Raw genomic sequence first — 16,334 nt, forward strand, 5'->3', positions numbered from 1 at the left:
ATATGTAAACATGTGCTATGAAAATTGATTGCTTTCCTACTGTTACTGTTCTGCATTTATTGGGAGGGTATCACTTCACAGCCCAGCATCCCTGGCGATGTGGCACTGGACCTGCAACATTCTAGGCCATGGCCCATGGAATCGTTTGTATGATTTAATATGGATGGATTAGTAATTGGCTCTGTAATCTAGAAGTGCAGACAGTCGATTAGCAGATCTGCTGTACCACTTCCATCACAGAAGTTGACACAAGAAGTATGCATCCAATGTTGACGTTTCATTGTACCATCTAAAGTACAATTGTCCTTTACATTTTTACATTTACATTTACAGCATGTAGGTAATTGTCCTACATGCTGTAAATGTAATTCTCTCTCTCTCCCTGCTCTTTCTCGTAACTCCAGCCTACCCAACAATATTTAAGCAGGCAAGTAAAACAGAAGGAACACTGCCACACCTACCCAGGAGAGACCGTCATAAACAGGAGGCTAAGGTTATGGCACACCAAACGGTGGGGCAAAAACCTGTAACAGCGATTAATTTCTAATCCTGAGAAAGTTGCATTTGCTGCTCTGAAAATGCCTCACAAGATCTCTGAGGTGCTGGTAGGGGACCTTGAGTCCTCCTGTCTGCACATGTTCAGGGGCATTTTAGAACTGCTTCCCTCAACCCATGCAGGCCTTACTGACCAAGGGCGCCCATTTTTAGCTCAAGGGCTCCATGAGCAGGAACAAACTATTCCGTTGTGAAAGCTGCACAATCCCACACCTACTTACCTGGGAGAGGAAACCCTATTGAGAGAAAGCATGCAGGGATGGATGTGATAATGGAATATGGAATGCTTTAGTTTTTGTAAAATATGCAGGAATTTATGATATGAAGAATGAGCCATGGAAAGAGAAGAAGGAAAGTCACTGGTATTCTAAGGATGTTTAAATGAGTAAAAGAGAAAACTGAATAAAAATTAGAGAGAGGGGGGAGCATGCGGAGGCTTGTGCTGCAGGCGCCTCACCCCCACCCCGTCCAATCAGTCCCGTGCAGGTGAGGATGAAGGCAAGGCTCTTGGGCATCACAGGATAGAACCCCGAGGCTTGGCTCAAGCCCGGGCACCTCCAGGGTCAGAACTCGAGCCCTGCAGTGGACTCGCTTTTGCCCCACCAGCCCAGCCCGGCCCGTGTCCCTGGCTTCAGGATCCAGCAGTCGACGGGCCGCCCCGTTTCCCCACCGACGCCCCCCATGGGCTCACCGTTCCCGCCCGGGGAAGACCAGGAGGCCTCGCCGTATCCTCCGTCGCCCGGGGCGGCGCTGTCCCCGCCCGAGTAGAGGCGACCACGCAGCCCTCGGGGCCCTCCGGGAGCCGCCGTCGGCGGCGTCGCCAGCAGAGGCTCTCTTTCGGGGTTGGCTGCCTCCTCCATGGCGAGCGGAAGCGGCTCCCGAAGCTGGAGGAGGAGGAGGAGGAGGAGGAGGCAGCCGGGCGAGCCCAGGGGGCGGGACTCTCGCGCTGAGCCCGGGGCGCTCCGTCCGCGCCGCGCGGTGGGAGGGGCCGCTTTCCCCACAGGGCAGGCGGTCGCAGCTGCTCCGCTCCGACTGTGGCGCCCAATAGTCAGAGGCGGGGCGGGGCTTCCTGGGGGGGGCGGAGTTCGCGCGGATCTCAGCGCTGCTCAGCCGCGGGCGCTCTTCTTCTGCACGGCCGTCCAGCTGCCGTACGATTCTGGTCCTGCTGAGAGGGGTACTAAAGGGCCAGACCCACGAGAGCTTCCCTGATCCGAAGAAAGAATAGGGTCTTCGGTCGATAGAGCATGTGACTTAATCTCAGGGTTGTTGTGGGTTCAAGCCCCACTTTGGGCAAAAAAAGATCACTACATTGCAGGGGGTTGGACTAGATGACCCTCGGGGTCCCTTCCAACTCTACCGTTCAATTCTGTGATTCAAAGAGAGGAGTGGGTGTAACTTCCCAGATCATGCTTCCAGGCGGGCTGTGCTGGGAGGTGCTTTCTGTTCATGCTCAGAGGAACTCGTGTGACCAAAGGCAGAAAGCAGATTCGCTTTGAAGTCCCGCACAGCTGTGTACCCCCACCCTGTCAGTGGTGAATTCAACGGGGTGTGTTAACCTCCGTATAGGTATCTGCTCCATCCTATGCAGGTACCCACCCACTCATCCGCCGCCCGACTTAATTCAATAGGATAGATATCATTGCCCCAGTGATGTGCTGCCGAAGCCACGCATTAACAGCAGCGCCCGCCATCCCAAACATGTCTGCAGTAGTAAATTCCACTGTGTTCAATGGGACTTACCCCTTTGTGCAAGTGTCTGGGATTGCAGCAGTTCTAGGAGTGCTTTCTTAGGAGTAAGTAAACCCCATTGAACACTCTAGGACTTACTACTCTAAGCAAGCATGCATCGGATCCTGCTGCTAGAGGAGCAACTGTATACTAAATGGGAATGAATAGAGACGAGTTATGTGCTCATTAAAGATAGTTGTGTCTCTGAGCAGGTCTACACCATTCATTTCAAGCACATGACTTCCCCCAAAGACCCCTGATAACTGGTTGGTTTAGGGGTGCTGGAAATGGTAGCTCTGGGAGGGTTCTTCAGGGGAAGATGTGTTCTAAACATGCACTGGATGTCATTTATGTGTGTGTAACTGAAGAAGTTTGCTGCTGACTTATTACCAAAGGCGGTGAATACAATACTAGATGTCAGTAACTTTTCCATTAATTGAATTTTAGCAATAATGTATTTCATTTTCACACATCATCCTTAGTGGGCATAAAATTGTGGTGGTTTCCCAGGACACTTTACCAAACTCTTTAAGGCTAGGGCAGAATAAATTACTCTAAATTTCACACATTATCCCTTTTACTGCTGTTTTCTTGAGAACGCTCTCAATTTCTGCTGAAATTTCCTGTCAAAGGTATGGGATCCCTGGCAATCATTTCTCACTGGTCACATTTGTCCTTGCATGCAAAATGGTTTTGTTCAACATTATTATATAGGATTTTAATTAATTCGAAAGCTTCCTTCTTTCAAAATGGATCATTTTTGGTTGCCAGTGAATCAGTGAGTAGTTTTTCCATGTTCAGCTTTTCAGGTTTGTTCAGCTGCCAGCATTTTCGTTGCCTAAGCATTTAGGATGATAAAAGCATTCCATGCACGAAGGTGAAGTCATCCAAATAAAGATGATCTCATTCAGATTTTTATCCTATGTCCACAGATAAAATTCTAAATGCCAGCCTTTTGTTGTTGTTGTTGTTGCTTATGCTGGGCAGCATTGTAAAGCATTACTATGCAGTTACCTCCTACAAGCCAGCATAAGTAGAAGAAATTCTCCAAGCCATAGAAGTCAGCAACAAAAGGATAAAAACTCGGTTTAATGCATAGATCAGGCAAAAAGTGTAAAAACACAAATGCAAGGAAATACAACAACTGCAAAATGTTATATGGCCACAGTAGAAACAAAATAGAACAAATTATTACCTCCATAACCAGCATCATGGTGCCCACAAACAAATGAGCATTAAACCACACAATCTGTCACATATTTCCATGTTTTTAGCATGCTAATAAAGGTGATCAAGCTAACTCAGGCAAGAGAGTCCATCCTGGAGTATTTTGATGATCTGTGTATGTTCCCACTATTTAAACTATATTTTTGAAGTGTCAGGAACCAATTATAATTTGCAAGCTAATATTTCTGAATGATCTATGTTCATACTTTATTTTCAGCTGGTTCAAACTCTAGTATCCCATTTTTCATTTCACCATACTTAACCATTTCCCACTGCCTATCGATAAATTATCATGACAGGAAATCTGGCACACCTCTTTGACGCATAACTCAAAGTGAAAATGCTACTATGTCTCTATCCATCACCCTTGCATAGAAAATGTTGACTCTGGGTTGTATCCAAATAAGCCCTACTCAGTGTAAACACACTGAAAATGAAATTAAGGGGCCTAATTTAGTCATATCAATTAATTTAATGAGTCGACTCAGAGTAGGGCTATTTGGATACAACCCATTGTCTTAAACCGTTTATCCCTCATCTAAGTACAGTGGTACCTCGGGTTAAGAACTTAATTCGTTCCGGAGGTCTGTTCTTAACCTGAAACTGTTCTTAACCTGAAGCACCACTTTAGCTAATGGGGCCTCCCGCTGCCACTGCACCGCCAGAGCACGATTTCTGTTCTTATCCTGAAGCAAAGTTCTTAACCTGAAGTGTTATTTCTGGACAAAATAAAATAAAATAATTCCTTCCAGTAGCACCTTAGATACCAACTAAGTTTGTTCTTGTTATGAGCTTTCGTGTAGCCTGAAGCATATGTAACCTGAAGCGTATGTAACCCGAGGTACCACTGTAGAATGCTGATTCCATAAGAAATGCAACTTTGAAAAGAATGGAACTGTAATATTAAATAATATAAAAGGAATTGGAAAAAGAAAAACAACTTTTGCAATAAGAAAAATGAATAGCTTCATTTTAAAATTGGTATTAAGCACCTGGTTGGAGCAGAGTGATGAGTTCTTTGCCTCTTATCCATCTAGAAAACTGGAAATATGATCCATTTTGTAGGGATCTTTTGAAAATTAGTGGAACAAAAATGGTAAAGCATGTGTTACCACAAATTTTAAACAATAATGCTCTCAAGATGGAGGATTTAAAAAAATAATTGTGAGTGGCTAAACAATCTGGTAATATATCTTAATGCCTATATTGCAAAGGAAAAAAAACCTTTACCTTTCAGAACTTTCACTGAGATCTTGTGTGACCTTTAGCTAACAATATGTTTATATCAAACTAGTAAAGCCTCATTTTGCTTTCTAAACATCTGTTATCATTGATGTCCGAATTAGTTTAAGTAACTATAAATGATTTTTCTTATTTAAATCTGATCCAACAAAAAGCAAAATGGACCCATTCAGTGAAACAAATAAGGACCATTAATTTCAAATGTTTCAGGTTAGTATTTCTTACCACTGTAATAAAATTTGAGTAAGTTTAAGACATGGTGAGAAACTCTTAGGGTTTCCTTTCTGGCATTTTAAATTCATTTTTTTTCTTATATAATAGCCAAAATCCCATTAGTAATTGGGCCTATAGTGATTTTATTCCATGCAATAATCATAGTTTGGCTATTGGTTTATAAATGATGACATCATTGTTCCCATGATAACTTGCACAATAATTAGGAGGAGTTAAAAAAAAAATACTGCTGGCCATAGGTTATATTGTAGGAGTTAGTTGAGGAGTTTTCTTCTGTTCATTATGAAATAAGTTATAAGGAGAAGTTACTGAGGAAGAGTTCAGCTACGGGTCAGATTAGGTAATGATTTTTATTTTTTTTAACCCACACAAGAGTAAAAATACTCTTACACTGGTGGCCTGATAACCAGTCAATATTTCATCAATGAGAAGTGGTTCTCTTGATAGTTGGGGATCTCTGTCCAGTATTTAGAATGTAATCTGACTTTGAAAGGTAACAATGTTCAGTTACTGAGAGGGGACAGAGTACTGTTTTGAAGCAATCACAAGAGGTAAAGAGAGCTTGGGAGTTTGGTGAAGTCAGAATCTGATGCAAGATTTAGTGGCTGTGCTGTCAGCTGCTGGAGTACCGGTACCTGTTTGCTTCAAATATGCGCATGTTGTACATTTAAAAATAAATATTACAAAGACACTGAAAGGAGGGGGAATAAAAGAAATGGGATGAGGCATTGTTACATATGCATTTTTATGTCAACATGGGCTTAAAGAGACCAACATTATATTTGATGATTTGGCATGTGTAAGGTGACATTAATTTTCAGTAAAGGAAGAAACAGTGGGATTTCTAACACTGTTTGGGAGTGGTTGGCAGAAGCAGGTGTTGGGAGGTTTGTGAAAAATCATGTCCTTTAACAGTGATTATACGTATCTCCCAGTAGGGCAGTCAGGTTAATCTGCTGCAGCAAAGCCAACAAAGGTTTGTGGTATTTTAAAGACTTAACAGCTTTACATGTATCTTTATTGGGCCACCCTCATAAAATACATTTGTTGACTGAAAAAAATAGCCTTTGTTAAACAATTATTGCCTCATCTGAGACCAGGAGAACAGACCAGCTATCACCTTAGCTGATAGGAAGGATAAACTGCTCTCTAGTACAAAAGCAGTAGCAAGCAACTAATTGGACTGCCCAAAAATAGATTATCAGGAGAACTTTAAGTCCCTTCTTTATCTTGAAGACACACAGTGAGGACATTAACAAAACACTAAACTTCTGTCTCTGAATTCTTCTGATAGTGTATGTCTATAGAAGCCTTTGCCAGAGAACAAAAAAGGGAGACAGACAGAGAGAGACTATCTAAGTCAGGTGGGGAACCTGTGGCCCTGTGTTGTTGAACTCCAATTCCCATCTCCTCCAGCCAGCTTGGCCAGGGGTCAGGGATGATGGGAGTTGTAGTTTAGCAACTTCTGGAGGGCCACAGGTTTGCCAGCCGCAAGGCTGGCACAAGACTTCAGGTGGTCCTTGGTATGGCACTTCCCATGAAATGAGTGGGCCATACTTCAGGGAAAGCCTTCTTTAGTAGCAGGTAAAGTTAAGCCCCATGCTTTTTCACTTTTGCAAACCTCTAGTTACACGAAGCAGCTCTCAAGCTGCAGGATCATTAAAAAGAAAAAAAGAAAAAGATCAGGTTCAGAGGCTGGTTCTTAATTGCTGACCCTTCAAAGGGGATAAGTAAAATCTTATTTACTCATTCCTAATCCTTTGTGTCTGAAAACAATTAGAATTAAAGTAAGAGCCAAGTGCACATAAGGATATTGTTGCCCTCCCGCAGCTCCACACAGCAAGCCATTCAGGGAACGGATTAGGCAGAAGATTTTGCCTACACCACCAGAATAAACTCTCTTTCACTTATGGTCTGGGACAGAATCCTTCCATCTACATTGCAAACTGCTGCGTGCAAATAGGTTGCTGCTGCTGCAGCTGCTGCTGGTGCAAAGAACTAGGCACTAGTGGGAGCGATTTACAATGTCTTCTGTGGCCTATACTGTACACACTTACCCGAGTCAAGTCTATGGCACTTTTGAGGAGAAACGCACAGGATTTCATTGATAGTGGTCATTTTGTGTGACCGCTAGATCTATGGGTAACAGTATCACAGCTATGGGTACCTGCAAGATATAAATTCCGGTATGCATTGCTCTGGCCCTCATCAGACAATTCCTCACACAGCGCATAGTTAAACTATGGAATTCCCTCCCACAGGAGGCACTGGATGGCTTTAAAAGAGGATTATACAAATTCATGGAGGTCAGGGCTATAAATGGCTACTACCCATGATGGCTATGCTCTGCCTCCACAGTTGGAGGCAGCAATGCTTCTGAATATCAGTTGCTGGAAACCACAGTCAGGTTTCCCACAGACATCTGGTCAACCACTGTGAGAACAGAATGACATACCTTCCAACATTTCTCTGATGAAAATAGGGACGTCCCATTCCAAAATGATAATTTTACTATATATACCCCACACGTCTTACTGGGTTGCCCCATCCACTCTAGGCAGCTTTCAACACATATAAAAACATAGCAAAACATTAAACATTTAAAAAAAAATACCTTCCCGGTACAGGATTGCCTTCAGACGGCTCGGGGGTCGGATAACTCCATACCCTCCAACATTTCTCCAATGAAAATAGGGACATCCTAAGGAAAAGTGGGATATTCCAGGTTCGAATCAGAAACCAGGACGGCTTCTCTACATTAGGGGCATCCTTGGAAAATAGGGACACTTGGAGGGTCTGGAATGCTAAATTAGATGAGTCGTTGGCCTGACCCAGCAAGCTCTCCTTATGTTCTAATCCTTTTCTTCTAGAAGACATAAGATTATTCTTAAGATGTTTATCATATATTACATTTTTTAAGCCTCTCAGGATCTCTCACTATTTCTGTTCAGCAACCATATCTCTCAAACACATTGCTCCCACCCCCAAAATTGTGGTTTGCCATTTCATGAGGGCATTGAACTCTTATAATCTAGCACTGCAGCATACATCACCCTAATCTAAAATACACAAACACTTGCAGTGAGACTGTCTCAGCTATTACATGAGGATGGAACAGTGCGGTGTTCACACCACATCACGGCTAGCACAGGTGCCACATTAATGGGAAATGTGTTTGTTTCAGTGTTCACTAGCTGATATATTAAGGCCTAGATCCAGCCCCTCTCTAAATTCTCTCTCTCACCCTCTGCATAGCTCCTACCTAAGCCCATGCCCCCATTATGTACACCAGCCACTTCCTCCTGAGCAGAGACAAAGGCAGAATGCGCTTAAATCCTTTCTCCTACCACTGCAGGAACAGATAAAGTCATCTCTTTACCCAAAAGGCTATTTTTCCAGTCAACAAACTTGTGAGATGAGCAAACCAAAACAGCCTTTCAAGTTGCCACAAGGCTTATTGTTTTTAGTTCAGCCAAAAACTCTTTTGCTCATGCCAAGACATAAGAAAATGGCAGTGAGGCACTGAAGTAAACGAAGTCAGTGCCTCTGTTTCTGTTCACAATGGGGGGAAAGTGGGTTAATGAGCTTTTTGCCTATGTCTCAGCTCATACATATGGGCCAACATTGCTGGCTATTCTACCCTTATTCAACTAAAAAATATAGCCCTCGTTAAAAATTATTTGGCCTCCAGGCCCCTAAAAAAAAAAATCAAGAGAGACTATTTCATTCCCCTTTTCCTATAATTTTGGCCACACACTTGGAAGACACAGATGACACTGTGAACCTTAGTGCAAGTAAGCTAAAAACAGCGAGGGAGAGCCAAGAGGAGAGACTTATGGAACTTTTAAAAGAATCTAGCTTTATATGAATCATAAGTGTCTCAGAATCAACGTATTTTTTAAAAAATGTAATGAGGTCAATTCCAGGAAGACAGCATAGCCAAACAATGGTGTCATGTGACCGCCTTATGACTTACAGTCTGTGTAAGTGACCGTGGAAATTTTGGTGGGAATACTTGGTCACATTCTCCTGAAGCAAACATTTCACACATCTGGGCTATTCTTAAGCATAAAAGACCCATTTCATATATTTTTTTTCTTCATAGTTCTGGCACATCACCTCTTAAACATTTTTGACAAGTTTTTTATTTGATGAAGACCAAAAAGCAAATGAATATGAATGACTGCTTCCATATCCCAGCTCTCTAGGCATTAAATATGGAAGAAGCAGAGACAAAAGCCCTTGCCAGGTATGTGTGCCACATACAAGGGTGCCTGGCTGACTGCAGAGGTTTCAGTTTAAACGCAATCAACATGGGGATGTAGACATGTGGAGTAGGTGTGCAGGTGAGAAGCAAGGACCAATTTGAGCATTACAGGCTCTGCACAGTGGTTGCTAAAATCTGCTTCCCTGTGGCAGGTCTGGCATTTAAAGCCCTGTTACACCTCTGTAACATCAGTCCCCAAGAATTTGAAAATGCCCTTCTCATGTGTTGGCCTAATACACGCATGGACCAATGTCACTCACTACATTAAGTGTAGCCCTGGGGAGAAGCTTTTTGGAAACCATCCCAATAAGGCCTGCAGCATTTTAATGGGCCAACTTATAAGAGTTGATATATGGAGTTACTTAAAGCACGGGAGGGAAGGTATTATGGGATACAGGAACCACAAAGCTTTTCAGACATTCCAAACCTGTTTCCTCCTGTCAAAGTAACTCCAGTGTCTTAAAAAAAAAAAGTGTGGCAAATAGGCAAGTATGGAGCGTGATGGTTTGGAAGCCACAGATTAGTTTCTACACAGTTCTACAAGGGACAAGTGGACCATTCAGGCCAAGAATGGGCAACCTTGAAAAGCCGGAGTTTAGTTTAAATGGGAGCATTGTTATTCATCATCTCTTTCCTGTTTATGAACATATTATGAACAAACAGACAAACTATACCATGATCTCTCAGTGGGTTTTGAAATGCTTTTCGAGTCTCCAAGCTCCCCACTCCTACTGTGAGAACTTGGCTCTTTTCTAAATCTTCAGTTGTTCCACACTCTTGCCCTGTTTCCTGTGTGTGGGGAGACTTGCACAACCATATTCTGCCGACACAGAAGTTTACTTAAGCACAAAGACTCTTACCGGATCTCCCCCCGCCCCCCAAAGCCTATTGGTAAGCAAAACCTTCTACATAAATTCTCTGGAAAACTCCAGTAACAAATTGTTTTTCTTCAGAATCTGGTTGTCCAGTCTACAGTCCCTGGTGTTCATTCATAAATAAGGGCATAAACCGAATCCATACCCACTGTGGAGAGACTTTCCTTTTGTCTCCAAAGCATATGATGCTTTCTTGCACGCTATATGGTGTTCTAAAGCCTAGTTCTTACAGAGGTGAGTCTGGGCTGAACCAATTTTTAGTGGAAATGGAAAGCTAAGGGACAGAATAGGGTAGGCAGATGGTTGGAGTAGGTGGGGAAGAGAGATGTGGCTGTGCTGGCAGCCAGAGATGAAGCATCTGGGACCCAATCAAGCCACCAGACCTGACACTAAAAGGCAGTAACTTCTATGGTAGCCTCTAAGTACTACTTAAAATTCATCAGAGATAAGCACTATAACATAAAAATGGAGGCAGATGGGAACTACCCTAGGTAGCAATGCAAAAATGAAATGCAAGGGCAAGCTCTCAAGAGTTTTAATGTTTAACTAAATTATTAAATATCAAAAGTGCCAAGCAAAGAACCCAGAAGTCCCTGTTTAGGCCATTCTGACGTCAGCAGGATTATACCCGTGTTTAAAGTTAATCACATACTCCACTACCAGGCTTAATCAGGGCCTCTATTTGCTGTCCTAGCCACCAGACCAGAGCAGTTAAACCTATGTAAATAACAAAAAAATATGAAAAATAAAAACAGAGCCAATTAGATTCATTAAAATGTGAATTTATTGCACAGTAAAATGAAAAAAAAATCATTTTTCACGTCCACATGTGCCAGTGACTGTAAAATTTTATGATTTCAGTTCAACAAGTTAAAAGAGAAAAATCATATGCAGACTGTTCATTAGAGGAGCAAATATTTTCCCAAACTAAAGATTGAGTTGCTATGACTGGTGTTGCTCATATTAATTATTTCCATATATTCCAATGGTTTCCAAGTATTGAAGATTTTATGTTTCATCCAAAACCTCAGACACAGCTACTACTCGTGTTCTAAAAGTTGCCACCCCAGCCAGAACACTGCAATAAATCCAGGCAACTTAAATGGCCAAATCATATTATATGACCCATAAGTAACCAAAGTTTTGGAACAGTCATCCAAGATGTTGTTTATCCATCTTAAATCTTTAATGTATACAAAAAGTGCAACTGAATTATTACTCTGTTGGTCTTAATTCTGCACATGTTACTGATTATAGTGAAGAGTCTGACCAACTTTAGAATTCGTAAGCTTGGCGCTTCTATAATCTCACAGGTTCATGACAGTAAGAGCAATTTCTTTAAAAAAAATCAACTGATTCAATTCAATTGTGCAATTTAATTCTACATCAGTGCTTTTTCTTTTTTTCTGTTTAAACATTTAGTTTAATTTATTTTTGGTGATTGTTGATTTTTCTAAAAATAAATAAATAAAAGCTATTGATTTAAAAACAGCTGAGACTGTCTCATGTCAAACTGTGGAGAGGGATAATTCAAAACAAGGACTAAAATGTCCTTCATAAAGAGACAATCAGAAACCAAGAAAACATACTAAACTGTGCACTTGGAACAATTTTATAATCATAATCATACTTTATGTGTTCAGTTTGAATTGTTTACTACTGTTGATATTACAGTAACATAAATCAGTAACATAATCAAATATACTAATGATAATAATTCAGGGAACCTGCAGAACTTCTAACCTTCATAATATCAACAAGAGTGAGAGGAATCAAGCCACATCTTCAAGCTTGGAGTTCACTTCCTTAGATTCTACTTTTGAAACCTGTAAATCAGAAGTTCAAGCAACCATTTAATCTTTCATCAAGATCCAGGCAGGACAAAACTCCAATTAAGAGCTGAACTATATGTTATGCACAAATAACTGCATCAACTCCCCAACCCTTGTGGCATTTTCTTCCAAGAAAAAGCGGAACAGAATCAGCAGGTGGGGTTCTTAGCCCTTCCAGCCCATGATTTCTCTACATTGTCTCCTGAAAGCTTGTCACCTAACACACTTTGCTTGGAAGACAAACATATCTCAACCTTCGGTTTAAAGCAGGGAACCTGGAATATCTCCCAACAAACAGATCTGCTTGTGGGTAAAATATCACAACCAGTATTCCAAGCAGCAGGGCAACAAATTGAGAAGCACAGAAATGACTTTGTGAGTCAATGGACCCAGTATGTCGTTTCAAATGGCAAACTGGGGTGCTTCCTTGTGAGCAGAACTACTGGTAGAGAATCAATTAGAAAGGTTGCAAGGAGTCAGGCCAGGACGGCAATAAACAATGGTTTCCTCTATTTTTGTTGTTTAAAGTATGAAACAAATTCCAGTTGCAATGATTTTTAACTCCAGGACAAGGCCCTGTTTCGTTTATTCTTCATCAGCTGTCGTTTCTTAGTTTTATGGTCAAAGTGTACCGAGTGTACTGACCTTTAAAGCCCTAAACAGCCTCAACCCTGTATACCTGAAGGAGTGTCTCCACCTCCATGGTTCAGCCCGGAGACTGAGGTCAAGCTCCGAGGGCCTTCTGGTGGTTCCCTCCCTGCAAGAAGTGAGGTTACAGGGAACCAGGCAGAGGGCCTTCTCGGTAGTGGCACCCAACCTGTGGAACGCCCTCCCAGCAGATGTCAAGGCAATAAGCAACTATCTTACTTTTAGAAGACATCTGAAGGCAGCCCTGTTTAGGTAAGTTTTTAATGTTTGATGTTTTATGGTGTTTTTAATATTCTATTGGGAGCTGCCCATGTCTTCCAGATGTTAAACTCTTTAGATTTCCTTTAAATAAATTCCTGAAGATATCAAGTAAGTTCACTGTGGTTTCCAAAAGCGTGAGGTGTTGATGATATTACAAACCGGCGTTTATAAAGATGTACATAAAGATTAAGAGACAGGGTGCCGGCGTTTTTCACCTGTTTTGCCCAGGCATTCCTGTAGTTTAGGAGGCCATTATTCGCCCCCAATTGAGCCCTTTGATTGGGGCTTGCAGATAGCACACTCCCATGAAAGATTACGGGTTTCTTCAGTGGTTCTCAAGACTTGGATACATATACAAATTCATGAAGAAAACTTTTTCTTGGCTTAAGCTGAAGAACTAGGTTTGCTTAAAACACATTGTAATTAGATATCAACAGTCTGTTTTCAGATTTGTCAGGTTATAAGTCCTTGTGGCTTTTGTTTAAGACTTTATATATTCTTCTCAGAACTTTGATGACTAATATATGATAAAGAATGTATAATTGACTTGGAGATTATTGTGCGCCGCCAACGTGTTGCATATATTATACTGGATTACTACGTGTATCAGCAGCACAGGTACATTTTTTCAGTTAAAAGGGACACTGGCAGGGAAGTAGCCGGGAGTCAAAAGGGAAATACCAAGAGTTGCAGGGGTCTGCAAACGCATGAAATGTGGCTTTAGCTTTAGCCCCAGAAACTAGCTGAGTGAGTGAGTGGGGCAGGGAATGGGAAGAGGTTTCTGGGCCTGCAACACAAATCATTCTGGTGTTCTGTCATGGGTGCTTTAGCTGAGATTTTTGCATTGCAGGGGGCCGGACTAGATGACCCTTGGGATCCCTTCCTACTCTACAATTCTAGCGTCCTGAATACAGTACATGAGATATTAGGAATGTCATCCTTCCTGACAATTCAAACTGCTTAAGTTAAGCAGTCCGGCTGCCAGCATAACACTTGTGCAGAGTCCAAGCTCCACATAAGGCTGCAAGACCTGGCAATATTGCCTAGGCATCTGGCAAAGGCTAATGACTACAGCAATATACCGGGTAATTAGATACTTAAGCCCCGATTAATCATGCCCATAAATTATTACAGGCACAGAAAGATTTTAAAAATATGACCCCGCAATAACATCCAAACGAGCTCTCGCTGAAGCTAGTAAGGTTCCCCCCCCCCCTTTTGACTTCAATGAGACTGGGTCAGGTCTACGTTGTGGAAAAAATGATGGAAAAACAATACAATGCTTAAAAAGAAAAGAAAAGAAGCAGGGACCACATGGCATCTTTTATCTTGCGTTTCCAGGAAGTCAGATACTATTACAGCATGTCTGGCATTTCAGGGAGGTGGGAATTAGCATTTTATTGCATGCATAAACATACTATTAAAGGCAACCAAGGTGTAAAAATCTTTGGCAGGGAGAATGTGAAGGTGTTAACATTCCTCTGTCCAGCAAAAGAAAATACATTAAAATAATGTTACGGCTGTGACTGAAGACCACAAGCAAGTCATAATTATGATGCCTGCTTGATCTTTTCCATACCTTCCAGTACCTTGTCTTGGAACAGAACCATATCCAGGTCTAAAACTCCACTGATCAGGCTGAATGCTGCTGCAAAGCAGGACTTCAGCTACGAACCTAATGAACCTTGCTTTGGGCAAGAAAGCCAGTTCAAGCCCCACAAAAGCTTATTATTATTATTATTATTATTATTATTATTATTATTATTTAAATAACTGCCTTGGCTGGGGTAAGCTCACATTTATCCAGGTGTGAGAAATAGTATTACAAAAGACAGAGGCAAAAAGGGAGCATGGCCATGAATGCCCACCACATTCATTACAGGTAAATTCAGGAGGGAGCCTAAGCTTTGCAAGACACATGTCTTCTCCCCACTCCTGTAACCAAAATTGAAGGCTACATAAAGCTATCCATTCCGCCTGTACTGGAGGGGATGGACAATGGCTCAGAAGCTTCCTCACCCAATGGTCCCCACAAAAGAAAAGCAAGTTAGGAAATGGGTTTGAGACCCCTTGAAAGAGGTAGTTTTGACATCCACAGACATCAACCTTTGCTCTGAAAGCTAGATGGTTGTAAACAAATCCCATTACTAGTGTAGGCTTGAACAGGACTGAGGAATCTGGACTACAACCCCCCCCCCCCTTTATCCCTGGCCACGCTGTCTGGGGCTGATGGGAGCTGGAGGGCCAAATGTTTTCCACCTCTGAGTTAAACTGTTGTGCTTGGACCCAATAAACCCAGATTCCAATCCCTGCTTGGCTATGAAGTTTGATGACAACCTCTGCCATGCTGACCAACCTCAAGAGAAAGGGTGCCTATAGATGTACAAAAGAATAGCTCATACATTAAATGAACTTCTGCATGCTTATAAGGGTCTCCATAACACTTAACTACTTCAATATTTTGACACCTATTTCTTTAAAGTATTTTAGCTCCTTGTAATGGCCATTGTTTTCTCTCTACTGGATATGTACATTACTAACCACACTTCCATTATACATATACTGAGTATATTATGCATCATCATGATGTCAACAACTATGGAAAGCCTTTTGCCCTCCAGATGTTGTTGAGCTACAACTCCCATCATCCTTAGCTATGGACTAGGCCTAGGGGGCGATGAAAGTTGCAGTTCAGCAACATCTGGAGGGTCAAATGTTCCCCGCACTTGGGCTGTGACATTAAATAAAGAACTTACCTGTTCATCTATGCACCTGAATTGCCAGGACCAGGTGGTATTATAAAGAAAGGGCCTCAGATCAAATCGGTTGTCATCAGTGCTATAGTCTGCAGCATGGTAGGATGGGGTGAGAATTGTCATTTTGTGCCGATTGATAGAATACATTCGGAAGAAATGCTTAACCTTGGACGCCACCTGGTGTACAACACACAGAATTTCAGAATAAAACAACCTGAAGGTGCTTCACAACCACAATCAGAATCCCAGATGAGAAAAGGGCTCTTAAAAGACGGATCTTTTTAGTATAACATGCCATACTAGATGCAGCAAGAAAATGAGAATACACATCAGAATATGTATCAGAACGTACTGATACCAAGCTTCCTCAATCCTGACTTAGCAAGATGTCTGGATTAAGCCACTGCATCTATCAGGGTTGAATTGATATTTCACCTTATATATTCTTGGTCAATTTTTAACAATCTATTAAGTTCTTAAGCCTCAGTATCAGTGTTGAAGGACCTGCCAATGACATGTGCATAAAAAATGGACTCTGGCCAAAATGGTGGCAAAATTCTGTCTGGCACACACAGAAAAAGAGAAAGTCTCCAACTCACTCCCAAATTCCCACAATGCATCAGTCTTGGGCCAATTAATTGATAAAATTGTCTTCCTCCAAATACTCATCAACCTCCTTTCTTCTGAATATATATAGCACTCAAATAGC

The 16,334-nt window shown here is 41.9% G+C and overlaps 2 protein-coding genes across 3 annotated transcripts in view; both read right to left on the reverse strand.

Annotated features, from left to right (window-relative positions):
- The window catches only part of TPCN2 (two pore segment channel 2), a 30,620-nt gene extending 29,205 nt beyond the window's left edge, over positions 1–1,415 (reverse strand). Inside the window, exon 1 of the mRNA XM_033157117.1 lies at positions 1,247–1,415. Within this exon, the coding sequence (XP_033013008.1) occupies positions 1,247–1,415 (169 nt within the window). The remainder of the gene's footprint in view (positions 1–1,246) is intronic.
- A 10,304-nt stretch (positions 1,416–11,719) lies between these two features.
- Positions 11,720–16,334, reverse strand: part of NADSYN1 (NAD synthetase 1) — a 28,024-nt gene continuing 23,409 nt past the window's right edge. For both annotated transcript variants that reach the window (XM_033150627.1, XM_033150617.1), the window contains 2 exons: positions 15,626–15,802; positions 11,720–11,954 (listed from right to left, as the gene is read on the reverse strand). In XM_033150627.1, the coding sequence (XP_033006518.1) occupies positions 11,901–11,954; positions 15,626–15,802 (231 nt within the window). In that variant the 3' untranslated portion in view covers positions 11,720–11,900. The remainder of the gene's footprint in view (positions 11,955–15,625; positions 15,803–16,334) is intronic.

The sequence above is a fragment of the Lacerta agilis genome, chromosome 1 (assembly GCF_009819535.1).
Source record: "Lacerta agilis isolate rLacAgi1 chromosome 1, rLacAgi1.pri, whole genome shotgun sequence".
Classification (NCBI taxonomy): Eukaryota; Metazoa; Chordata; class Lepidosauria; order Squamata; family Lacertidae; genus Lacerta; species Lacerta agilis.